Below are 18,241 nucleotides of genomic sequence, written 5' to 3' on the forward strand. Positions count from 1 at the left end.
TCCTGGGAGCTCCCCATCTGGGAGCAGGATCGGGCAGTGCCTACACTGGGATCCCCAGGGTGGTTCGTGGGGGCTTTGGGCACCTGAGGATGCTGGTGTGGATCCCCAAGACTCAGCTGCCCAGGGCTGGGGCCATAGGCTGGGTGCTGAGCCCTGGAGCAGATCCTGGGTACGTGCAGGGTTAGTTGGTGCTGTGCTAGGGACACCGTGGCTGGGGTCATGTTCCTCCACCAGCTCTGCATTGCAGATGGCTGCTCAGGAAGTGTGTGGTCGCTCTTGCAACCGAGCACGTCAAAACTCCCGCTGCTGCGGGGTGGGTGTGAGACAAAAACAAACCCCGCATGTAGAGCCACGGACCGGGGGCCGGGACACACCCGGCTGGGTGGAGAAGGGCTGCCCTGGGTGTGGTTCTGCACCTCGTGGCCGGGCCACCCCTGCCGAGCCCTCCTCACTCAGCCTCCCTCTGCGCAGGTGACTCCCAGCCCCGTCTCAACAGAGCTGATGGCCACCACTGACTTCTACCCCTGGGAGGAGGAGTACTCGGGCGAGGTCGGCATGTTGCCTGAGCTCTGTGAGAAGCAGGGAGTACAGGGCTTTGCCCGCACCTTCCAGCCTGCCGTGTACCTGCTGTTCTTGCTGCTGGGCATAGCGGGGAACGGGCTGGTGCTGCTCACACACACCCGCTACCGCCAGGCACACAGCATCACCGATGTCTGCCTCCTGCACCTCGCTCTGTCCGACCTCCTGCTGCTCCTGACGCTGCCCTTCGCCATCACTGACACGCTGCTGGGCTGGTCCCCAGGCACAGCCGCCTGCAAGGCGCTGCAAGGTCTCCATGCCCTCAACTTCTACAGCGGCTTCCTGCTCCTCACGGGCATCAGCGCGGATCGCTACGTGGCCATCGTGCGGGTACCGGCTGCCTACCGCCTGCGCCCACGGGCTCGCCGCCTGGGCTGGCTGGCGGCGGGGCTGGCCTGGCTGCTGGCCGCGCTGCTGGCCCTGCCCCAGTTCATCTACAGCCGGGCAGAGCAGCACCAGGATCTCCAGCTCTGCCGCCTCGTCTTCCCCCGTGTGGTGTCGCGGGCAGCCCGGGGAGCCACCAACCTGCTGCAGGTGGCACTCGGCTTCGCGGTGCCCTTCCTGGTGATGGCAAGCTGCTACGCGGCTGTGGCACGGACGCTGCTGGCGGCCCGCGGTGCCCAGCCGCAGCGGGCGCTGCGGGTGCTGCTGGCCCTGGTGCTCGTGTTCGCGGCCCTGCAGCTGCCCCACAGCCTGATGGTGCTGCTGGACGCGGCCGAGCTGCTGGCCAGCTGGGAGATGAGCTGCGCCCAGAGCCGCCGCAAGGACCTGGCGCTGCTGGTCACCGGCGGGCTGGCGTACCTGCGCTGCTGCCTCAACCCGCTGCTCTACGCCTTCCTGGGCCAGCGATTCCGCCAGCAGCTGCGGCTGCTCGCCAGCGATGCGGGCTGTGTGGGGTCCCTCGAGCCGCGCTGCTCCGGCCGCTCCGGGCCCCGCCGGCGGACATCGCTCTCCAGCTCCTTGGCCGTGGTGTAGCAGCGCAGTGCCCGCGGCCGGGCACGGACCGGCGCCGCGGGGTTCGGTCCCTCCGCGGTTCCCCGGGGACAGCCCCGTCCGTGCGCAGACCTGCCCCAGCGAGCAGCGGGACACGGGCAGCGCCAGGCAACCCGCACGGTGCCCGCACACGCCCGAGCAGAGCGAGGAGCAGCCCCGCAGCGCCTGCGAGTGCCTTCACTGCCCGGTGAATGCCACGCGCGTTTCAGGGCAGCCCCGCAATGCCACCGCGTCGCGGGCCGGGCAATGTTCCGCGTGTTCCGGGGGTCCGGGCGGTGCCGGTGAGCCGGTTCGGTGGGTGCAACACTGGGGCCAGGCAGGCAGCTGGTTCCCACTCTCGCAATAAACCCCGAACGAGTCCCGCTGGGCGAACGCAGTCTCCGTGCGGGGCGACGCCGCCCCGGGGGGTTTCGTGGGGCCGGGGCGGCTCCGTGGCCACCGGCACCGGCGGGCGATGCCTGCAGGAGGCAGCAGAAGCTCGCGCTTCCTGTCGCCCTCCGCTCGTCCCCGCCGCTGGAGGGACAAGGGCCCCGGACAGGGGACAGCAGAGATCCCCCAGAAAAACCCTCCTTGGGTCCTGCACCCCAGGGTGGGGGCAGAGAGACGTTTGTCCCCCCTCCTTACTCCCCCCACGAGCTCCTCTGCCACGGCACATCCCGGCCCAGGGTGCTGTGCTGGGGCTGGCCCGGCCCGGACACGTGGCGACCAACACATAACCACGGGCTAGGACATGGCGAGCGACACGTCCCACGGGCTGGCACATGGGGACACGGGCCGGCAGCGCCGGGGCCGTGCAGTGTCCCGCTCACCAGGCCTGGCTAAGGAAGCACTCCACGGTGCCAGGAACAGGACCGGGCTTGGCTGTGGTGTAGCTGCTCATGGAGTCTCCCAGCAGAGCTGGGCATGCAGGGAAGCACCTCCCGGTCCTGCTGGGGCTGGAGGCTAATTCCTGTTCACCCCCTGCTCTGTTTGGGATTAGCCCAGGGCTCAACTGGAAGAAGCCATTCCAGAAACTTCACCTACAGCTGGGCCAGAAACAGGTTACTGCTGACTCAGCAGCCACAGAGGCAGGGTGATGGGCCTCTGTCCCCCACAACCCTCGGTGGGGCATCAAGAGCCAGATTCGGGCAGTTCTTGGCCAGGCAGAACAGCTGCCCCTGCTGCCCACCCAGCCTGTGGTCTCGGGTGGTCCCATTCCAGTCCTGTGATGCCCCCACAGCTGATGGGCTCTGCTCGATGCTTGTGCCTGGCCTGGCTGCAGAGCCGGGCCCACACCAGAGGCTCAGCCCCAGGCAGGATCCAGAGCAGGCTGCGTGGGAGGGGAACTGGCAGCTGGAGCTTCCTGCCGGCGCATCCCAGCACCCAGGGACGGCGGTGACCCAGCAGCTGTGGCGAAGCCAGAGCTTTAACTCCTGGTGCTTCGGGAGTGGGGCCAGGGCCTGGACGCTGCCATGGCACCCGTGGCTTGAGGCTACCCCAGACCCTCTGCCACTGGGCAGAGCTCACGGATGAGCTGAGCCACACAGTTGTGAGCCCACAACGAACGCCTTCCAACAGCTCCTTTGGGGAAAGTCGCTATGAGGGCCTGCAGGACAGACCTGTCTGGGCATGGTGTCCCCCTGCCCATGGTGCCCTCCTGCCCCCAGTGCCCTCCTGCCCGAGCCCAGGGCCCACGGTGCTGCCGCTGGCACAAACTTGGCACCACACCGGGCTGAGTCGCCATGCTGGGAAGGGCGCCAGTGCTGCCGCACGCAGGAGCGGGGCAGGGGCCGGTGCCCGGTGCCGGTGCCCGCACCGGGGGCAGGCGGTGCTCAGTGACGGTGCCCCGCCAGGTGCCGAGGGTACCCGGTGCGCCCCGCCGGCCGCAGCACCGGGAGCACCGGCGGCTCCGGGAGCACCGGCGGCTCCGGGAGCACCGGCGGCTCCGGGAGCACCGGCGGCTCCGGGAGCACCGGCGGCTCCGGGAGCACCGGCGGCTCCGGGAGCACCGGCGGCTCCGGGAGCACCGGCCCCGCGCTGCCCCCGCCCCGCGCTGACGCAGCGGCGGCCCCGCCGCCCCGGGCGGGAGCTCCGCCCCGGGCCGCGCGCGGCGATTGGCGGCGCCCGGTGACGCGCGGCCCGGCCCGCCCGGGGCGGCGGCGGGGCCGGCGGCCGGTGCGCGGGGCGGGCCGGTCCCGTCGCGTCCCGGTGCCGTCCCGTTGGTGTCGGCGGGGCGATGCCGTTCCCGGGCGGGCTGTGGTGGCTGCTGTGCTGTCGACGGGGCTTCACGCTGCTGCGGCGGGACTACGGCGAGGCGGAGCGGGAGGCGGACGGCGAGGCCGAAGAGGAGGAGGAGGAGGCGTCCTTCGAGCTCCGCGCTCAGGGAGACCAGGTGGGGCCGGCAGCGGCTCTGGGACGGCCACCGGGACGAGCACAGACGGGCCGGCGGGGCGGTCCCGCTGGGCCGTTCCGGCGGGTGCGGGCAGCCGCAGCCCACGGAAGGCTCCGGGCGGGCGCGGAGGTCCCGGGATCGCGGGGCAGGGTCGGCGGTCCCGGAGCCGCTGCCGGCCGGTGCTGCTGCCCGCGCTGCCCGCTCCTCGGCACGGAGCTGCCCGGGGTCTGGCTGCCGCGGGGCCCCGGACGGTCCCGGCGGAGCGCACCGGCGCTGTCCCGGGAGCACGTGCCGGGCGCGGAAAGCGGGCCTGGATCTCCCCTCTCCGGCTGCTTCCTCTGGAGGGAAACGGAGTGGCGGAAACCGGTGCTTCCTCCGGCCGGGCTGCGTGTGCGGCGGCTGATAGCGCGGGGTGCGGGGGCAGCTCCCGGGGCTCCGGACTGTCCCGCCGCTCTCCTGCACCGACGGCCGTGGGGCCGAATCCCAGCCCGGACTCGGGGGACGCAGGGGTGGTGACTGCCTGGTCTCGCTTGCTGTGGCCCCTCTCCCTTGCCCACTGCGAGGGCTGCAGCACGGCCCTGGCTCTGTCGGTCCGTAGCAGCAGGTCCCCTTTTGCAGCAGTGGGACAGTGACAGAGCTGGAGCTGGGCCCTCTGGGGACTGATGGCAGTGCCAAGGGCACAACTACGTAAGGAAGCATCTTTGGGCTTCCCGCATCCCATGGGCCACACTGGCTCCAGGCTGGCGTGGGCGACTGGTGACGCCAGCTCCCCGGAGAGCCCTTTGCTGTGGCCAGGGGGTCCTTGGAAATCCACAGTGTCAACCGCCCCTTCGTGGGAGCGTGGGAGCAGCTACCCTGGCCCTGTCGCCGCAGTTCCTCTCCTGTTTATTTATATCCCTGAGAAAGAGCCGGCTGCCACCGCTGCCTCCTCTCGACTGCCCGCGAGAAACGAGGCACTGCCTCCATGCCTGCAGCCCTGAGCAGCGTGTGAGGCGAGTGGGACAGTGTCTGGAGGTGCTGGCCCTGTGCATGGGTACCCGCACTATGTGACAGGTGCCCTTAATGCCACAGGTCAGTGGCACCCGGCCCTGCCCCACAGCACAGCCATACCTGCGGCGGCTCCCCCCTCCCTGTCACTATTTTTAGCGTCTGTCTCTTTTTCTTGGCGTTGCGTGCTCTGGCCTGTCGAGCCTCTAGCTGCCCTGTTGGGTTGCAGCTGGCAGGAGCTCCCGTGCATCTCCCAGGACAGCACTGCCGGTGCTTCCATGTCCCCGCACCCCACTCCGCTGGGCGCCCTGCCCGACCCGGTGCCTGCCTGTGCCTGGGCTCTGCCTCGTGTCCCGGCATGTGTGCCAGGGTTTGTCACGTGGGCGGCACTGTCCATGTCAAGTTGTGTGAGGAGGAACTGACCCTGTCCCACTGCAGGGCCAGGGACTTCCCAGTGCTGCGTCCCACCGCCGCGGGCAGGAAGTCAGCGGCCCCATTACAATGGGACTTTGTGCCGTAAGCGTATTACTCAGCACTGACCTTGTGCAATTCTGCACGGTATTCGGCCAGCTGGGTCAGCTGAGGACACATGGCCAGCGCGCCCGCCGGCTGCCCCCGCACCCGGGGTGCCCCAGCTGCAGCCCTGCTTCTTGCCGTGGCCTTGTGGGTGCCAGGGCTCTTCTGCCCCATGGCAGCAGGATGTGAGCCTGTCTCTCTGGGCCCGGAGCTGGGTTAAGGAGGAGGCATACAGTCATGTGGGGGATCCCAGGAGTGCCAGGTAATGACCGTGGGGCTGAGACGTCTCCTTCCTCCCCAGGGATCCCTGGAGGTCAGCCTGAGCCAGCCCACCCGTAGCAGCAGTGGTTCGGAGCGGTGAGTGTTCCCCTGCCCCGTGTCCCTTGTGCGGTGCTGCAGGCGCTGAGGGACTGGCATGCTGTGGGAGGTTGCCCTGGTGCTGGTGTGTGCGGAGCCATCCTGCCCGCTGAGCTAGCACTGCTGTGCTGCCCTGTCAGGTAGAGCAGGGGGCAGCAGAGCCGGGACTGCCGTGCTTGTCCCCGTCCCTGGCGCATCCTCAGGCATGTCTCCATCCCCCTGCCATGCTGGATGCTCCACTGCCGCAGGCTTAGCTGATGGGGCTGTGCGTGACTCTTCCTGTGCCAAGAGGCTCTGGCAGGCTGTGTCCATCAGCAGAGGCTGTGCCCTGGGGTGGTTGGTGCTGAGGAAGATGGGGTGCCGGGGCACAGGGGCCTGCTCGCTCGCTGTACTCGCAGTACTGACGCTGCTGCCAACATTCCTTCCTGGTTGTTCATTTTCCGAATTCCTTGGCAGGGCCAAGACTGCAAACAGCTTATTTTTAGCCGGGGTCATTTGCACCCAATGACTTTGCTGTGTTCCCACCGCAGGGCTGTGGGGTGCCCAGAGCCCCTCGGGCCCCAGCTCATGCCAGCCCCGAGGCCAGCTCCCTGCTCAGGGGCTGTGGGAGACCCCCGCAGGTACCTGGGCTCAGCCCCATGTTGTCCTCAGGTCCCTGCTTGTTGCAGAGGAGATGCGCAGCCTCATCGTGGAGAAGGGCCCAGGGCCAGTGGAGGATGACCCTGACGTTCTCGTGAAAGGTGGGATTGTGCCCCAGCTGTGGCTGGTCCCATCCCAGAGGGATGAGGGACCTGTGCAGACCCTTCCCTGTGCTGAGAAGTGGGTGGGGTGGATGTCAGCGAGGGCTGAGGGTTTCCCGTTCCCAGGCTGGCTGCAGCGGGAGATGCGGGGCTGCATGAAGACCCCCTGGATCCGCCCTCGGAAGTACTGGTTCGTGCTGACGCCCGACTCCCTGGACTACTACAGCAGCAACGAGAAGGGGGCCAGGCGCCTGGGCTCCCTGGTGCTCACCAGCCTCTGCTCTGTGCTCTGGCCAGACAAGCAGCTCTACAAGGAGACGGGTGAGGTGCCCGTGCCCCTTGGCCGGGCTGCGTCTTCCCAGCACAGCACTGTGCCCTGTGTTACCCTCCCAGCCCTGAGGGCCTCCTTTGCCCAGAGGAGAGGCTATGCTGAGCCCTGGGGTGCTGAGCCAGCCTGGCTGGGGTGCTGCTGGGCAGAGGGTGAGTGGGTCTGTCCCTCGCAGGCTACTGGAGTGTGACGGTGTTTGGCAGGAAGCACTGCTACCGCCTGTACACGGAGCACCTCAACGAGGCTGTGCGCTGGGTGTGCGCCGTGCAGAAGGTCATTGACAGCAAAGCCCCTGTCCAAACGCCCACCCAGCTGCTCATGCGTGATGTCGAGGTGAGCCCATGGCACCGGGCTGCCCATGCCCACAGCCATAGGCAGCGCTGGGGTGGATGTTTGGGGCCTTGCATCCCCCAGGGTGATGGCGGGGGTCTGTGCCAGGCACTCGGCCAGGTTACCCCTCTGCAGCTGCTGCCATTGCTTTGCTCCCCCAGGAGCACAGAGACAGCCCCGAGGTTCTGGAGCAGATCTATCGCTGCAACCCCATCCTGCGCTACACCAGTGGCCCCCTCTACGCTCCCCTGCTGCCCTTCCCCTATGGCAGCCTGGACCAAAGTGGTGAGCGGAGGTGGGGGGCACAGAGCTGGGGCCTGGCTGGCCCTGGCTGTGAGGACAGTGCCCAGCTGCTGGCAGGGGCTCCTGGGGAGGACCACGGGGCTGTTAACCCTCATCCCATCCCACAGCCCCCGGCCCCCGCAGCTACACCACGCTGCGTGACGAGGCTGTGAAGCTCTTCAACTCGCTGCAGCAGCTGGAGTCAGAGCGGGACCCGGTGCCGCTGATGCAGGGTGTCCTGCAGACCTGCCTGGACCTGCCGCCGCTGGTGGATGAGATCTACTGCCAGCTGGTGAAGCAGACTACGGAGCCGCCGGCGCCGGGCGGGCAGGGCGACCTGCACTACTGGCAGCTCCTCACCTGCATGAGCTGCACCTTCCTGCCCTCCCCGCCTGTCCTGCGCTTCCTGCGCTTCCACCTGGACAGGTGAGTGCCAGGGGTGCCAGCTGCCACCAGAGAGCTCACCAGGTGCCAGGCGCCACTCAGATCAGCGCCACCCTGATCCTCCTGGCATTTCTTGCAGGATAGAGAGTCGTTTCCCTGCCTCAGAGATGGCCAAGTACGCCTGTTTCATCCGAGAGGCGTTGGGAAAGACGAAGGGGAGGGAGTGTGTGCCCTCTCTGGAGGAGATCCTGGTGCTGATGCAGCGGCAAGAGATGATCTGCACAGTGCACTGCCCTGGGGCACCTGCCTGCAGTGTGGCCATCAGTTCCCACACCACAGCTGAGGAGGTGAGGGGTTACAGCTGTGCAGGGGGCTGGGGACATTTTGATGCACAGGGTTGGGTGGGCAGTGTGCCACAGCAGGTGAGCAGGGCCTCTCCCAGCTGAGCCGTGGTGGAGAGGGCTGTCTGCCTTTGCCCACCATGACCTTTCTGTGTCCCTTTGCAGCCCTGAGTGCCGTGGCCAGGAACACGTGGTCACCATCGGTTGCCTTTGTCTCGCCCAGGTGGCCCAGGAACTTGTGTCACGCCTGGGGCTGTCCCAGAGCCCCAACCTCTTTGCGCTCTACGAGCAGTCCCGGCGACGGGAGCAGCCAGTGGGCAGTGCCACACTGCTGGCTGATGTCCTCACCAGGTTTGAAAAGTAAATGTCCTGTTCTGCTGCCTATGGAAGAGAGGAGCCGGGGGGCCACGTGTGGGAGGGGACAGATGGGTATGGGGTACGTCCACAAGCTGATGGAGCCGGTCCTGTCTGCTGCAGCCTGGCTGGAGAGGACCGGGAGCAGGACGCACCGTGCCGGCTCTGCTTCAAGCACTACGGCTTCCTGGACACGGACAATGTGCCACGGGACAGCCTGGAGTTTGCGCTCCTCTTTGAGCAGGTGAGTGGCACTCTGGGGTGGCCGTGCCGTGCCGTGTGGTGCCGTGCCATGCCGTGCCGTGCCGTGGCGGCCGTGCCGGCTCACCCCGCTCTCTGGCAGGCGCACGAGATGGTGCTGCGGGGCTACGTGCCCACGTCGGAGGAGACGCTGCAGACGCTGGCGGCCCTGCGCCTGCAGAGTCTCAACAGCGACTTCTCCACCCACGCGCCCTTCCCGCGCCTGGAGGAGCTCTTCCCGCCCCACGTGCTGCACGCCCGCCTGCCGCCCCTGCCCCACCGGCCCCCGGCCAAGTGCCGGGGGGCCCGGCTGCGCGCAGGGCTGCTGGCCGGGGGGCTCTGGGGCCAGGCGCTGGCCAAGCAACGGGCCGAGCGGGACCAGCGCCTGCGGGGCCGTCTGCGGGAGGAGGGGGCCAGCACCATGGCTGCCATCGTGGAGAAGTGGAAGCTGCTGCAGGGCATGGGCCGGCCCGAGGCCATGGCTGCCTATGTGGCTTTGGTGCGGGAGTGGCCTGGCTTCGGCTCCACGCTCTTCGATGTGGACCTGCACGCGGTGAGGCCCCGCTGGGTGTGCTACAGGGGTGGCCCTGGCAGTGGACAGCCCTGACACCCCTCTCCCTTGCAGAGCCCAGTGGGCCCTGGGCCCCAGCGCCTGTGGCTGGGCATCGGGGCCAAGGCAGTCTCACTCTACAAGCCGGGAGAGCCCGAGCCCTTGGACAGCTTCTGCTACGGCCGCATCTCCTCCTTTGGTGCCTCTGACAGCAGCACCTTCCGCCTCTCCGTGGGGGACCGAGACCTGCTCTTTGAGACCTCCCAGGTAAGGAGCTGCCATCCCTCCACCCTCCCCTCTCACCAAGGGTGCCCCAGACTGACCCGCTATGCCCCCTCTGCCTGCAGGTGGATGAGATTGCCCAGCTCCTCAACACGTACCTCGCCTCTGCGGGTGCCCAGCGGCTGTCCCAGCCCCAGGAGCCTCCCACCAGTCCCCCCACTTTGGAGCCCACTGTGCTGCCCCAGGGGCTCTGCCCTGCACCCGAGCCCTGGCAGCACCGGCCACCAGTGGGTTCCTCCCACAGCTAGCCCAGCAGCTGCTGTGGCCACGCAGGTGCTCCCACGGCTGGCGTGGGAGGGCAGCCAAGCCCTGCAGCAAGTGGCAGGTCTGTGCTGGCCCCCAGCTGCCCCAGAGAGCAGGGGGCCAGGGGGTCGTGCTCCCCCACTGCCATTGCCTTTCTGGCTATTCCCTTAATTTATTTTGAGACGCCTGCGCGCCCCACGTCTCCCAGCACTTTCCCTGGTGGGCAGTGGGGCCGCCCTGCTGCGGTCCCCCACGCTGCCCCCAGGCCTGTCCCCGTCCCCTATACCCTGGTGCCTTTGCCTCCAGCACTTGTGTTGCCTGGCCACTCTGCTCATGCCCCGGGCAGAGCCAAGGGTACCAGGCAGCAGTGCTGTGCCATCATCTGTCTGTCCGTCCTCTGGACCCACCCCTTCTGGAAAGCTGCGGGCGGCTTCTGGCCAAGCTGCCCTGGGGACCCACGGGCTCCTCCTGCACGAGTGGCTGGGCTCTGCGGTGGCCCTGTGGCCAGGTTTATGTCACAGGGGTGGCTGGTGAAGTGGCAGCTGGTACGGCTGGGGCTTGGCCCCTCAGTGTTGCCTCTGTAGAGTTTGTTGGTTCTGTCTTGGGATGGGGGGGTTGGTTGGTTGTTTTTCTAAATAAATGCACAAAGGAAAGGCTGGGCCTCCTGTCCTGGAGCGTGGGCTGACAGCAGGAGGCTGGGACAGTCGGATCCCTGGGGCAGCTAGGGCAGCAGGGCCTGGGACAGGCAGCGGGGAGGAGCAGCACAGTGTGTCCCTGGGGGCAGGGACTGCTGTCCCTCTGGTCATTGCCAGGCGACCTTTGGCATTTCACCAAGAGCACAGGCAGCTCCAGCTCCCCAGCAGCCCCTGGCACTGGCTGCCCCGGCGGGGGGAACTGCCCCAGCCACGGAGGCCGCTGCCAAAGCGGGCGTGGGAGCCCATGCTGCCACGGTGGCTGTATTTTTAGTCACCTGCTCTGTGCCCCAAAGAGTAAGAGGAAAATGCTAATTTTCACTTTGGGCTGCCTGGGCTTGGGATGGCGCCAGCACTGCCCCTTGTCCCCAGGCCACAGCCCAACTCCCACAGGTCAGGACCAGAGCTGCTGTGTCCGTAACCCTGAGTCTGTATGGTCTGACAGCCATGTCCTTCCTGGTGTGGCTGTCCCCTGCTTCGGCTGCTGAGTGGTGAGGGCACCCCCAGCCCCACAGGGCCCACCCTGCACAGGGCCTCCCTCCTGCAGACTATCCATGCGGGTGCCGTGTGCTCTGCGGGCAGGGCGGTGCCAGTCCCAGCCCTGGTCAGCCGTGCTGGCAGGTCCTGCCAGTATTTCTGGCTCTGCTGCAGCACTTGCCCGGTGCTGCCTGGGCCCCATGGCACTGCTAGCCGGGGCAGAGCTGGCTGCACACCCCAGGATATGCCGGTGAGCAGTGGCCATGGTACTCCTGTGCAATGGGGCTGGCTGGCCAGCCAGACAAGGCAAGCACCAACCCCAGTCTCTGAATCGGCTTCCCTGCCTGGCTATTCAATCTGGAGCCAGCAGGCAGCATCAGTGCAGGAACAGCCTTTATTAAAGCAAAATAACCTACAAAAATATAGATACAGCCCATGCCCCAGGCCTGATCTGGCCAAGGAGGAACAAGGCTCCTGCCCAGGGCAAGGACTAGCTCAGCCACACGGAGCCTTTGGCCACGGGGGTTGCGTGCACCCAAACTCGGGGGGCCAGGCCTGTTCCCAGCCCCAGGGCCACTCTCCTCCTCCTCACAGCAAACGTTGCTCCCACGGGCAGAGGTTCCCTCCCAGCAGAGCGCGCAGCTGCCCCAGTCCTGTCCTGGGCCAGGGCACACGGTGGGGCGGGGGCTGTGCCCCGCTGAGGAGCCGCGGGCTGCCCGCAGAGCTTTCCGCAGAGGAGCCCTGGCACGAGGGCTGTGCCGCGCCAGGCAGCGCTGAGGGGTGACAAACGTGGGCACAGCAGGGACGAGCCCTGCCGGCGTGCGTGGGGGTGGCCACGGACCTTCCCGTCTCCTGGCAGGGCACTCACTGCTCCTGCGTGCCCCAGGAGATGTAGTCAGGGCGTGTGGCTGCGTGATACTCGTCGATCAGCTGCTGCACGATCTCCCGGGAGTTGTCCAGCTCATCGAAGTTGTCCTTGAAGATGTCCTCCTTGCGGAACTGCTCCAGGAAGGCCTCTCGCTTGCGCAGCTTGTCGTACTGCCGGCACGTCCGCTCAAACAGCTGCGGAGCAGCGCCGGGTCAGGCGGGCAGAGCCCCATCCCCAGGGACCCTTCCCAAGAGAAGCCAGCAGGACTGATGGGAGGACACTGCGCCAGACCTGAGCCCCGCTGGGAGCCACCCACCCCCGTCCCTGGCTTCGTGACAGGTCCGGACTGAAGGGACACAAGGCTGGAAGGCACTCACCGAGGAGATGTTGGTGTGGTTTGCCATCATGAGCCCGCTGACGCGGTGAGCGGACGGCAGGTAAGGGGACTTGCGGGACAAAGCCACCTGGATGCTGGCAGGGCCCCAGGGGATGAAGTTGGCCAACTTCCTCTCCCGGATCCGCTGCAGACTCTTGTGAACCTGGTGGGAGGAGAACAGCAAGGGACAGCAGGGTGAGGGACAAACAGCACGGCCGCAGCAGAGCCAGGAGCTGCTCCTCGCAGGAGGCACAGCCATGGGAGGGGTGATTTCAGCATGACTGCAGCCTTTCCATGAGGCAAAGAACAAACAGGAGCAATCTGAAGCCAGCTCTCAGGCACTGCCTAGTCTCACCCCAGGATTCCTGCACAGTGACCACGCTCTTCCCTGAGCCACACCATGGCCATCAGTACCTGAACTGCCACGGGGACTCACCTGTGTAGGATCCACCTCCCCCTGGATGATGTTGAGGATGGCAATGTAGCAGTGGTTGGTCTGCCTGTCTCGCCCTGTGGACACCATCACGTTTTTAGGCTGCAGCAACCTTCTCATCACATCCAGGACTGTGGTTTTCCTCACACTGGCCACCTGCACAGGCCAGCCAGGGGTCAGAGGGAGTAGGTGTGTTGCTCCCTGCCCTCCTGCTGCCTGGGACACACACACGCACACAGGAGCAGGGGGCAGCTAGACAGAAATGCCCTCACCCCGGGGATGGAGTCACATGCAAAGCCACATGCTAGACAGGGAAATCCCAGCACCACACAACAGGCACGGCCAGGCCAAGAAACAGAGTGTCAGTGGAGGCTCCAGCATCGGGGCTGTCTGGCCTCCAGCTCGCAGCACAGAAGGGGCTGGGGGTGAAGCTCAACTGAGAACAGAGGGACAGGAACCTATTTCATGTTTTTGCTGTCAAACATGGGTCCTGTCCCACTGCCAGGCAGGGAGCAGTGGGGTTCAACAGGAAAGGGGTTGCTCTCCACTGCATGACCTCCCTGCCTTGCCCAGCTCTGAGCTATGGGCAGCTTGGCCACTCCCCAAGTGCTGCTGAGGCTTTGCCCAACTGCTGCTGGCCAGGGGGAACACAGCCAGGGCCAGCACCCAGACTGGCCACAGCAGGGACAGCTGGGTGAGGTGGCAGCCCCCTCCTGCACTGGTGGAGCCGTTGGCTGAGCCCTGCCCGCACTCCTCCCTTGGAGGACAGATCACACACTGATACCCTTTTCAGAGCCAGCAGTTTTTCAGATTTGCTTCTCTGAGAAACATCCTGAGGAAATGCACACGGGGAGAGGAGAAGAGCAGCTGTTAGTTCCTTCCGGGCCGTGGTGGGTCAGTGCAGGTGAGAACCTCCCCAAACAGAAATGCCCCCCCAGGGGCTGGGGGACACTGCTTAGGGACCAGCAAAATGCAAGAAGCAGCACTTGAAGTGCAGAGGGATGGCAAATTCACTCTCACAGACTGAGCTTCAGGAAGGGGCTGACACCTGTAGCCCCACCACCAGTGACAATGAGATTAGTGTTTGCACCCAAATTGCTAAAGCTGATGGCTCACGGGGGTGGCAGGACTGGCAAGGCCACTCTCCTGGCCTTGCTCTCATCACTGCTAAGGGTGGCTTTTGCCAGTCCTGACCCTGATGCATGCAGCAGGTAGCCTGGCACAAGCACAACTGCCTGCTCATGTCTGATTCACTGCACACGCGGCAGTCACGTATGAGCACGTGGGCCTGGCAATTGGGACGTGCAGTGACAGCTCACAGCGAGACGGGGCTGACAGATGCTGCAAGGTGAGTGTGGCAGCCTCTCTGCCCTTGGGGGTGGGAAGGAGAGCCCGGGGCTGCCTTACCGACTGGTCGGTGGTGAGTGGTGTGTAGCCCGTCATCAGGAAGTGCAGCCGGGGCGTGGGGATCAGCGAGGCGATCAGCCCGATCAGGTCATTGTTCATGTACCCGGGATACCTGAGCGTGGTGGTGCTGGCAGACATGATGGTGGACACCTAGGGGAGAGGACAGGGTCGGCAGAGGGTCACAGAGCCTCATGCTGACATGCCAAGGGAAGCTGAGGCACCTGGAAGGGCACAGGACCCTCACTCACAGCTCCAGGCTGCCCACCCCTGAGCCCAGCCCGTGAAGCTGGTTCAGACCAAACTAAACAAAGCAGGGAAACCCCATGCTGTTTCTCCTGAGGGAAAAGTCCTTCTCACCAGCTGGTTGATCTGTGAGAATGACGGGTTCTGGATGTGCAGCCGGTCTGTCGCGATCCGATTCAAGGCTGTGTTGTCCAGAACCACCTGCAAGACAAACCTGGCTCTGTGAGGGGCCCCTGAGGCAGCAAGGAAGGGCAGTCCTGGCCATGTGTCCCAGGGCACTGGGGGTCCAGCACAGGCCCTGGATGGAGCCCTCTGCACAAGTGGCAGACACTTGAAACCACAAGCTGACTCACCCGTGGCACGTAACTGACACCCTCAATGGAACCTCTTCCCTTCCCTCCCTCCTGGCTGTGCTCCCCATGCTCTCCCAAAGAGCTCTGCCCTGGGCCAGCACTGCCAGTTGCAGCAGCTCCAGTGCAACTGCTCCTGCACTGCCACATGCAGGGACCAGCTGCAGGGACGAGCAGTGTCTCGGTCAGACGTGAGCAAAGGCTGAAGGCGCTGCCCCGCTGGGGATGTTGTGGGTGCTGCACATGACACGGGTGCTGCATTCAGGCAGGGGCTGCAGCACAGAGGGAGCACAGCCAGTCCTCACTGCCTTGGGAAGATCTCCAGGACCCAAGGCAGAAATGCCAAGCAGCTCTGCAGGGGTTAGCACCAGTGAGGGTCCCTGGGGCCACATCTGCTTGGCCCTTCTGTCTGGGGCATGCTCACTGCTGCTCCTGGGCTCGCAGGCACACGGTGCTGGCCCCAGGACAGGCTGCAGTTCTGAGCTGTGGGGACAGGGCTGGCTGCACCAGGGCCTCTTACCACACAGTCAGCATTCTGGGTCAGCCTCTTCAGAGTCAGCAGAGAGTTGTATGGCTGGACTACAACATCGCTCATCTCATCCTGGTTTGGGAACACTGAGTAGGTCTCCACCAGTTTCTTGGGATACCTAGTGAGAAGTGCAACGTCTCGAGGGTTAACACCATCAAGCTGTGCTCTCCCCTCCCACAGGCTGCCTTAGCAGTCTCCAGGGCTCAGGACAGGGTGAGTCACCAAAGCTGCAGCCAGAGTGGCTCCCAGGGAGGGAGAGAATGTGTCCCAGCAATGCCTACCCCAGCAGCACAGCAGCCGGCTGCCAGAGGAGCTACAGGGAGGCTGAGCCATCCACAGGCTGATTAAGCAGCTGCTCACAAGTATTTTCAAGAGGATGCAAGCTGAAACAGGCCAGGATGGCAGCTCACAGCCTTCATCCAGAGCCTCCCACCCTCCCCTGCACCGTCAGGGTGTCCGTAGGCAGCTCCCTGATAAGAACGGCTGAGGGAAGGTAGAGCTTGGACAGAACAAGTCCAGTTTCAGAGCCTCTGAAGTCCCCAGGCGTATCAGGAGCCAGCCTTCTGCAGGCAGCGTGCCAGGGATTGCACAAGGCAGTGTTTGGGTGGGGGTGGTGGCTCTGAGTCAGCGCTCTCCAGCTCCTGCTGCAGGCAGGCTGCCCAGGCTGGGCCAGGCACGGGCTGTGGGCAGGGGACAGGGCTGGGCTCACCTGTCATTCAGCTTCTCCAGGAGGTACGAGCCCAGCCCAGAGCCTGTTCCACCAGCGATGGAGTGGCAGAGCACAAAGCCCTGCAAGGAAGCAGAAGGTGCTGAAGGTGAAGCTCAGCCCCAGAGCAGGCAATGTGTCACCCCTGCTTCCTCCAGCAGAGACCTGCCAACAGGGCCAGAGCTCCTCGCAGCAGTTGGGAGCATGGATGCAGCAGAGACTGACCCCAGCTCCTCCAGACCCCAGCAGCAGCCACAGATCCTCAGGCCACTCCTGCCCACACAGTGGGATCTGCATCTCTGCACACCCCACACAGTGCAACAACTGCTCGGGAGCGCTCAGGATTCCCACCCAGAACAGGACTGGAATAGCTCCAATGTCACCTCCAGGGCCCAGTCCATCCCAGGAAATGGAACTGCATGTCCTCAGCCCTTTCCTGGGTCCTTCACACCCCTCCCTCCTCCTAGACTGACCGAGGCCAAGCTCCCACTGCCTGACTCCAGGGCAGCTCCCACACGCTCAGCTCCCACAACAGGCACTTCAATCTCCTCCGTTGTTTCAGTGATGTTCTCCCTTCCCCTGCTGCCATGTCACAGCCTGGCATGAACACCTGGCAGCCCTGACTGCACACAGGGTGTGCGCTCACATGGACAGCGTAAAGAAAAATGCCACAAGCAAACAGTGGAACAACTCCTGGGGCAGGTGGAGTGGGAATGGACAGACCCCCTGTCCCTAGATCCCCTCTCTACATGTTCTGTGCTCAATCCCAGAAGCTCACTGAGCTAGTCTGTGCCCACTAGAGTGCTGAGCTCAACCTTACAAAGAGCAACCTAGCTGGGAAAACACCAGGCAGGGCCACCAGATCCAAATCCCTTGTTTACTTACTTCCAAACTGTCACTCCCATCAGCCTCTCTGTCTATTATGTCAAAAATATCTTCATGGATCTTTTCTCCCTGCAAGAGAGATCAGGACTGGTTGGCACCTTTCCCACAGAACATGGAGAAGAGCTGCTCAAGCTCAGTGTGAGTCGAGTCAGACTGGCAGTGTGGTGCTGTGCCCAGGGTGCCACACAGCGCAGGGACACAGGACAAAGCCCCAGGGCTGAAGAGTCTCACCCAGCAGCTCTAGGGCTGGTACCTGCGAGAAGCCACTGGCCCAGTTGTTGCCAGCTCCCCCTCCATGCTCGGATAGGTAGATGTTTTCTGGGTTGTAAAGGTTGGCGTAAGGGGAGTTGAGGATGGAGTGGATGACACGGGGCTCCAGGTCCAGCAGCACGGCCCGGGGGATGTAGTGCTCATCATCCGCCTACAACGGGAGCAAGAGGATCTCAACGCTGCTGCAGCTCGGTGCCACCTCCCCTGCCAGAGCGTGAGCCACCCCTGGCTGCAGGTGAGCCCCACATGGCCGGGCCTGGCGAGAGGGAGGAGGGAGAGAGAGGCTGCTCCTGTCCTCAGTGCAGCGTCTCTGTGCCCAGAGCACCGGCAGCCGCGAGGGGGAGGAACTCCCGGTGCTTACATAAGGCACTATCTATGGCAGCCACAGCCTCGTGCCTGTGCTCCGCCTGCACGGGCTCCGCTCACACACCGGGAGCGCAGGCGGGAGCCCGGAGCGGGCTGGGGGCGGCAGGGACACAGCCAGCCCGGCTGCACCGACCGGGGCACGGGGAGCAGGCCAGCACACGGTGCCCGCTCCGCGGCCGCGGGCCGCCCGTACCTGGTAAAAGAAAACGTCCTTGCGGTCGGTGCCCTCGGTGGCGAACTCTTCCACGATGCCCTCGGGGCTGATGCCGTGCTCGGCGCAGAGCTGCTTCCAGAACTCGAACCCGACTGCGGGGAGGAGCACTCAGAAAGACCGAGACCGAGACCGGCACCGGCACCGGGGCAGGGACCGGAGCGCCCCGGCCCGCAGGCCCCGCCCACTCACATGAAGCCCCGCCCCGTCCCGCCCGGCCCCGCCCCACCCGCCCCGGCCCCGCCCCACCCCCGCCCCGTCCCGCCAGGCCCCGCTAACTGCCCCCCCCACACAGCATCCCGACCCCGCCCGGTGCGCGCTCCCCCGGGCCCGCCGCGCCCGCGCCGCGCTCACTCTGGTTGCCGCACTGGCCCAGCTGCAGGGTGATGATCTCCCGCGGCATCGCGGCCGAGGCTCAGCTCAGCTCCGCTCCGCTCCGCTCCGCGCCCCGCCCGGCTCCGGTACCGCCGCGTCTCCCGCCGGCGCCAACGGCAGTGCGCGCGCGCACCGCTCACTTCCGGGGCAGCGCCGCGCGCCTCTGTCCGCGGCGC

The 18,241-nt window shown here is 65.6% G+C and overlaps 3 protein-coding genes across 3 annotated transcripts; 2 read left to right on the top strand and 1 right to left on the bottom strand.

Annotated features, from left to right (window-relative positions):
• Positions 1-473: 473 nt before the first annotated feature.
• Positions 474-1,933, top strand: CCR10 (C-C motif chemokine receptor 10). Its single transcript, XM_072918996.1, has one exon. The coding sequence runs from the start codon at positions 502-504 to the stop codon at positions 1,552-1,554; it is 1,053 nt and encodes a 350-aa protein (XP_072775097.1). The 5' UTR covers positions 474-501; the 3' UTR covers positions 1,555-1,933.
• Positions 1,934-3,667: 1,734 nt separating this feature from the next.
• On the top strand, positions 3,668-10,530 carry PLEKHH3 (pleckstrin homology, MyTH4 and FERM domain containing H3). Its single transcript, XM_030256424.4, has 13 exons — positions 3,668-3,943; positions 5,748-5,803; positions 6,455-6,543; positions 6,670-6,864; positions 7,047-7,204; positions 7,363-7,486; positions 7,612-7,909; positions 8,007-8,214; positions 8,432-8,568; positions 8,686-8,806; positions 8,906-9,355; positions 9,428-9,619; positions 9,700-10,530. The coding sequence occupies exons 1-13, from the start codon at positions 3,788-3,790 to the stop codon at positions 9,880-9,882; spliced, it is 2,367 nt and encodes a 788-aa protein (XP_030112284.4). The 5' UTR covers positions 3,668-3,787; the 3' UTR covers positions 9,883-10,530.
• Positions 10,531-11,422: 892 nt separating this feature from the next.
• TUBG1 (tubulin gamma 1) lies at positions 11,423-18,209 on the bottom strand. Its single transcript, XM_030256427.4, has 11 exons — positions 18,045-18,209; positions 17,673-17,785; positions 17,097-17,264; positions 16,844-16,912; positions 15,962-16,041; positions 15,244-15,370; positions 14,488-14,574; positions 14,131-14,280; positions 12,727-12,879; positions 12,292-12,453; positions 11,423-12,108 (listed from the first exon to the last, which is right to left on the bottom strand). Exons 1-11 carry the CDS (start codon positions 18,091-18,093, stop codon positions 11,911-11,913), a joined length of 1,356 nt encoding a protein of 451 aa, XP_030112287.1. The 5' UTR covers positions 18,094-18,209; the 3' UTR covers positions 11,423-11,910.
• Positions 18,210-18,241: the final 32 nt, after the last annotated feature.

Source organism: Taeniopygia guttata, chromosome 27 (assembly GCF_048771995.1).
Source record: "Taeniopygia guttata chromosome 27, bTaeGut7.mat, whole genome shotgun sequence".
Lineage (NCBI taxonomy): Eukaryota > Metazoa > Chordata > Aves > Passeriformes > Estrildidae > Taeniopygia > Taeniopygia guttata.

Excerpts from the sequence above, each read along its gene's own strand:
- PLEKHH3 (XM_030256424.4), top strand. The coding sequence starts at position 3,788 with ATGCCGTTCCCGGGCGGGCTGTGGTGGCTGCTGTGCTGTCGACGGGGC. Across the intron at positions 7,487-7,611 it reads TGGCAGCCTGGACCAAAGTG|CCCCCGGCCCCCGCAGCTAC; the intron begins GTGAGCGGAGGT and ends CCCATCCCACAG. Across the intron at positions 8,215-8,431 it reads CCCACACCACAGCTGAGGAG|GTGGCCCAGGAACTTGTGTC; the intron begins GTGAGGGGTTAC and ends TGTCTCGCCCAG.
- TUBG1 (XM_030256427.4), bottom strand. The coding sequence starts at position 18,093 with ATGCCGCGGGAGATCATCACCCTGCAGCTGGGCCAGTGCGGCAACCAG. Across the intron at positions 17,786-18,044 it reads GGGCCAGTGCGGCAACCAGA|TCGGGTTCGAGTTCTGGAAG; the intron begins GTGAGCGCGGCG and ends TCCTCCCCGCAG. Across the intron at positions 14,575-15,243 it reads CCCAGAATGCTGACTGTGTG|GTGGTTCTGGACAACACAGC; the intron begins GTAAGAGGCCCT and ends TTTGTCTTGCAG.
- CCR10 (XM_072918996.1), top strand. The coding sequence starts at position 502 with ATGGCCACCACTGACTTCTACCCCTGGGAGGAGGAGTACTCGGGCGAG.